Raw genomic sequence first — 6,053 nt, forward strand, 5'->3', positions numbered from 1 at the left:
GCGGTGTCCTTTCCCAGTGACAGAAGGGGCAGCAAGGCACGTATTGCATCATTGCCATCGAGGATAACAAGATGGGGTTTATTTCATATTGCATGAATTTATCTCTCTACATCATGTCATCTTGCTTAAGGCGTTACTCTGTTTTTAACTTAATACTCTAGATGCATGCTGGATAGCGGTCAATGAGTGGAGTAATAGTAGTAGATGCAGAATCGTTTCGGTCTACTTGTCACGGACGTGATGCCTATATACATGATCATGCCTAGATATTCTCATAACTATGCTCAATTCTGTCAATTGCTCAACAGTAATTTGTTCACCCACCGTAGAATACTTATGCTCTTGAGAGAAGCCACTAGTGAAACCTATGGCCCCCGGGTCTATTCTCATCATATCAATCTCCATCACTTTAATCTTGCTTTGCTATTTACTTTGCCTTTACTTTTTACTTTGCATCTTTATACCAAAAATACCAAAAATATTTTATCTATCAGATCTCACTCTCGTAAGTGATCGTGAAGGGATTGACAACCCCTAATCGCGTTGGTTGCGAGTAGCTATGTGCAGGTACGAGGGACTTGAGCGTGGCCTCCTACTGGATTGATACCTTGGTTCTCAAAAACCGAGGGAAATACTTACGCTACTCTGCTGCATCATCCCTTCCTCTTCGGGGAAAACCAACGCAAGCTCAAGACGTAGCACTATGCATCACCATGATCTTGCGTGTGTGTAGGAAATTTTTGAAAATTACTACGTTACCCAACAGGTGTCGGGTGGGAAGCGAAATTCCCCGTCATCAGCTTTCGGTTCAAACCGGATATAGTTCGGCTGTGAATCCCCCGCTAAGGATAGATTTTTTAATGAGTTCAGCACATCGCCCAAAGGCAAGTGCCGGAAGATGTCCGCGGCGCTGAATTCGGCGATCGATGACCGATCATGCTCGACATGCGCGGACGCACATAGTTTGGAATTTACAGCCAGAAACGAGTCTGAGGTCCTGGTGACACAGGCATTACCGAAGGTTAGGTCTGTGTGCGGCTCCAACACCGTGGAGTCTGCGGCTTCCGTGGCGGGGTTGAGCTTCCCGTCCTCGGATGGCGCGACCTACTCCGGATTTAAGGCCAAAGCGGTTACAGGTGCAATTTCCTGGGTATGGCCCGATGACAGATCTAAGTCATGTTCATCGAGGTGACGGGGAGCGACTGCCGTGGTCTCGATTCCGTCGAAGATCAAGTCTCCGCGGATATCCGCGACGTAGTTCAAGCTCCCGAATCTGACCTGACGGCCAGGGGCACAGCTTTCGATCTGCTCTAGATGGCCAAACCAGTTGGCCCGCAGTGCGAAGCCGCCGAACACGATGATCTGTCTAGGGAGGAAGACTTCCCCTTGGACAGCATTGTTGTAGATGATTGAAGGAGCCATCAAACCTTTTGAGGACGACACAGTGGAACTCTCAATGAAAGCACCAATGTCGGTGTCAAAACCGGCGGATCTCGGGTAGGGGGTCCCGAACTATGCGTCTAAGGTCGATGGTAACAGGAGACAGGGGACACAATGTTTACCCAGGTTTGGACCCTCTCTATGGAGGTAATACCCTACTTCCTGCTTGATTGATCTTGATGAATATAAGTATTACAAGAGTTGATCTACCACGAGATCGTAATGGCTAAAACCCTAGAAGTCTAGCCTGTATGACTATGATTATGATCATCTCGATCCTAAGCCCTCCGGTTTATACAGACACCGGAGGGGACTAGGGTTGTACAAGGTCGGTTACCGAGAAAGGAATCTTCATATTTGATCGCCAAGCTTGCCTTTCACGTCAAGGAGAGTCCCATCCGGACACGGGAGAGAGTCTTCGGTCTTGTATCTTCACAGCCCATTAGTCCGGCCCATGTCCAACAGGCCGGACGCCCGAGGACCCCTTAGTCCAGGACTCCCTCAACGACCCGCTTACAAATTCTATATTTTTAAGAATTTTATTTTAAAAGTGGTTGATGCCCCCCCGGGGGATTACCCAAGATTAATTTGGACGCAGCCATATCCAGACATGAGAACAGAGGTGCTTGCGCTGCTATTTGCAGAGACGGTCAAGGTATATATATATATATATATATATATATATATATATATATATATATTGGTGTATCCGTGACATGCTATGAAGGGATCATCTATCCGAAGATTCTGGAAGCGTATGCTTGCTGTGAAGCCTTTTATCTAGCTGAAGACCTTAACCTTTCAAGTATGTACATTGCTACTGATTGTTCTGCTACGATCAATCATTTAAAGGGTGAGTTCAGGGGAACATCGGTGGTCATCATCAAGGAGATTCATTCCAGGCGGAGAAACTACACTGAAGCAAACATTGTTCATGAAGGGACGGAGGCAAACTACGAAGCTCATGATCATGCGAAGGCGGCAACTACTCTAGATAAGGGCCGCCATCTTTGGCTTATTTCCACTCCAGATATTATTTGTATTAGCAACATTATTAGTGCTAAATAAAGTGGTTGATTGCTAACAAAAATAAGAATTTTATTTATATTAGCCACCCAAAACAGTCCAAATAGGCCCAAAATAGCCTCAAATCAGGCGAGCCGGTGGGCTAAACGCGCTGTGCCGTGCCTGGGCCAGGAAGCGCGGCACGAGTGCCGGCCCGGCACTAAACGGGCTGTGCCGTGCCTGGGTGGGCCGTGCCGTGCTTAGCCCGTTTAGGCCAGGCCGTGCCGGGGTCTGCTTCTAAGCCCTAGCGTCCGATCCATCCTGCCTCCCCGCCGCCGCTCACGCACGCGCCTACAATATTTTCTCGTTTCTCTTCTCTCTCTGCCTCGCCTCGCCTGTCCTCCTCCTGGATGTCCCCGTCCCCATCGGCCGGCACGCTCGCTCCGCCCACTTTTCTCGACGCCGTTCGGCCGCAGCTCTCCAGCCCTGTTCCTCGACCGTCCTCCCCATCGGCCACACTCGCCGCCCGCGCGTGTGCTCGGGTAGACGTGCCTGCGTCCTGCGCCGCCGCCGTCGTCGAACGTGCCGTGGCCGGCTGTCCGCACACGCAGCGTCGCCTCTGTCTCTCGCTCTCCACGCCGGCGTCGCACTCGCTGCGCACACTGCGCGGAGTCGTGGTGACCCTTCTCTCTCGTTCGTCGGAAGCCATGGGGGAGCCTAGCAAAGAACTCCTGGACCTCCCATCGGGGCCCAATCCACCCTCCTTCATCGGTGCGGCTCTCATCCCCGTCCCCGCCTCCCCCAAATTCCTCTCTGGTTGGTGTTTGCCTTCCTCCTTTGCAATGTTTAGGGGTTTTGTGTGATTTGCAGAATCGCTGTTCGCGGGCAGGGAGCAGCACAAGGGCACGCGGAAGGCGGGGCCTCCCACCGACCCACTCCCAAAGAGCCAAGGTATCTCTTCTTGTTGCTACTCTGTGCAGCTCCGAAAATAGATGAACCGTTGCGCGAGATTGATTATATGTTTGTTTAGTCCAAGCTCATCAGAGAATCATATGAACATGTATGTGTTCACCCTGGTTCTTCCGAGTCATTAATCAGTGGCACTGTTTGGTTGTTGCTAAGAACGAGCTTGAACCATACGGCTATTGGGGCTGCTAACATAGTAGGTCATTGTGTGAAACAATTTCTTTGAGTCGGCTTATTATGTTTTACAATTTTTTGACTGAAATATCATTGGGAAAGCCTCTACATTGTAATTTTCTAAATGAAAAGGTTTGGCAAATATTTACATGTCCAAGCGGACAGATACAAAAGGAATTTGTTTGTTGGCTTATGTACTTCTCCCCTGAATTTTTCTGTTTAACTTGGGTGTTGCAATGCTGCATAGTTCTTGGAAAAGTGAAGGATTTCTTGGGAGAGATGGCAAAGGCCAATGAGAAATTGCAGCTTGATGCGCAGGTAGGCTTCTAATTGATTTTGCGTTATATCAGTGTCCCTACTGTTACTTAGCTCCATTTTATCTTTGTGCAGAACAAGCCTCCTGAGGAGTATGACATTGAAGCACTCACTGGAAATGAAAAGGAATATATTGAGATGGTAAAGCTAATCTATCCTCAGGGACATAGTGGAGAAAACAGTGTTACTGAGCTAACTGATGAGCATGGTTCTGTTTGCAGGATTTGATTCTCGGTGTAGGTGGTCTTCATTCAGAGCAGGCTGTGGATGCAGCTGAGGCGACAATGAGCAGCTTCCCACCCTTGGGAAGTTCATTTGCTAGCAGCTCATCTGACTCAGAAGATGATATCGATGAAGATGGTGACGATGAGCCTGAAATGCCTAGCAAAGAAAAATGTGGCAATCCAGATAAACCGGAGGCTAATCCAGCCAAAGGGAAGAAGCCCAATAAAAGACAGAAGATTGTTGTTCTCAACTAGTCATCCTTGACAAACAACGGCAGGGAGCTTTGTTGCTTCTCAGGAACACCTAAGTTTTGTGCTGTGTGATGCTCAGGTTAACTGGGGGCTGTATCCTTATGGGCTAAGTGATGTCATGCTCCACTCCAGCAATACAATGTGTGACAATATCGTTTGTTCTGAAATAGCGTTCCATGTACTATCCTGTTTCCTTCACGAATTGTTCAGGTGCTTAATGCCCTTGAAGAGAACACAGAATGGGGTTCTATGTAGTTTTAGCGTCTCCTTTTTTTTAGAAAAGACACCGAAAGGGTGTTATATATAATACTCCCTCTGTCTTAAAATAAGTGTCTCAAACTTAGTACAACTTTATATTAGAGTTATAGTACAAAGTTGAGACACTTATTCTGGGATGGAGGAAGTATTTTGCAGAGAAAACAGGACAAAACGACAACTCTACACAAAACAACCATAAAGATAAATATACATTGAAAACCTTCATGGCCATCTTCCTTCGATTGTTTGCCGCTCGTTGGAGGTTATGAAGACCCTTGTCGCTGGCAATGAGATGTACTCCCTCTTAGTTCACGGAGGGAGTACTAACCAAACAGGGTTGGAGAAACTGGACCTTACCAAGATCTAAAGAGAGGACCAGATCAGATAAGAGGCCGGAAAGACCTTGTTCAGACCTTGTTCCAACACAGCAAGTCGCCACAACACCCGGATCTTGGATCATAGCCACCGCCGAACTGGAGTCCATCTCAATAGCAATAGGCAAATTACTTCGTTGAAGAGCAAGGGATAAACCCTCCATACACGCACAAAGCTCAGCTTCAAGCGCATCACGACAAGTGTGAAGATGCCTACATGCCGAGAAGATGATCTCCCCCTTCTCACCCCGCAATCATACCAACACCAGCATCACCTCTCACGCCCAAGGATCCATCTGTATTAAGCTTCACCCACCCGAGCTTAGGTAAATCCTAGGGTAGTAGCTATGGAGATTTCGTAGCATGCGATATAGGGGGCATATAAGATATAGAACTCTTCCCTTTAGCCGGGTCCATAAAAGAATTTAGTTTGATCCCAATAAGCGAATCTAAATAACTACGAAGGAACCGAACTGAAACTTCCACAGGTGGAGGCGGCTTGTTGTGTGTGACTTCATTCCTGATGAACCAACACCTCCAAAAGACCATCAAGAGCATGCATCGAGCAATCTCATCGAGGGGTGCAATTGCATGTAGTAGCCACTCCTTCCCCAAGTTCACGAAAGACTCCCGCGCAGGTAGACACCACACCTCGAACATAGCATTGTACAGCTGGCGGGCGAGGGGACAGATTAACATGGGACGAAAATTATCTTCTGGTTCGACCGCACACACTGGGCACAAGCTCGAGACCTCCAAACCAATTTTCTGTTTATTGAGCCAGGTGGGAACTTTGCATGGCGATTGGCTACGAACCTCGTCGATGTTGCCAAATGCCAAGGAATAGAATCTAAGTAAAACAAGGACATACTAGAACTAAGAAAACAGAAGGGTGGGTTCCCCACTCCTCTGGCCACCAACAAAGCCAAGGGGCAGGAAGGTGGAGGGGATCGAGGCAGCGGTATGACGAGACCTTTGTCGGTGTCAAAACTGGCCGATCTCGGGTAGGCCCCCCCCCCGAACAGGTTCGGGCCCTCTTAATGGA

The 6,053-nt window shown here is 48.2% G+C and overlaps 1 protein-coding gene across 1 annotated transcript; it reads left to right on the forward strand.

The window, feature by feature from the left end:
- Nucleotides 1-2,774: 2,774 nt before the first annotated feature.
- Nucleotides 2,775-4,630, forward strand: LOC125548408. The gene is made up of 5 exons (XM_048712010.1): nt 2,775-3,216; nt 3,316-3,396; nt 3,833-3,903; nt 3,976-4,041; nt 4,122-4,630. The coding sequence occupies exons 1-5, from the start codon at nt 2,856-2,858 to the stop codon at nt 4,377-4,379; spliced, it is 837 nt and encodes a 278-aa protein (XP_048567967.1). The 5' UTR covers nt 2,775-2,855; the 3' UTR covers nt 4,380-4,630.
- Nucleotides 4,631-6,053: the final 1,423 nt, after the last annotated feature.

Source organism: Triticum urartu, chromosome 3, assembly GCF_003073215.2.
Source record: "Triticum urartu cultivar G1812 chromosome 3, Tu2.1, whole genome shotgun sequence".
In the NCBI taxonomy this organism is placed as follows: domain Eukaryota; kingdom Viridiplantae; phylum Streptophyta; class Magnoliopsida; order Poales; family Poaceae; genus Triticum; species Triticum urartu.

Excerpts from the sequence above, each read along its gene's own strand:
- LOC125548408 (XM_048712010.1), top strand. The coding sequence starts at position 2,856 with ATGTCCCCGTCCCCATCGGCCGGCACGCTCGCTCCGCCCACTTTTCTC. Across the intron at positions 3,217-3,315 it reads CAATCCACCCTCCTTCATCG|AATCGCTGTTCGCGGGCAGG; the intron begins GTGCGGCTCTCA and ends TGTGATTTGCAG. Across the intron at positions 3,397-3,832 it reads CCCACTCCCAAAGAGCCAAG|TTCTTGGAAAAGTGAAGGAT; the intron begins GTATCTCTTCTT and ends AATGCTGCATAG.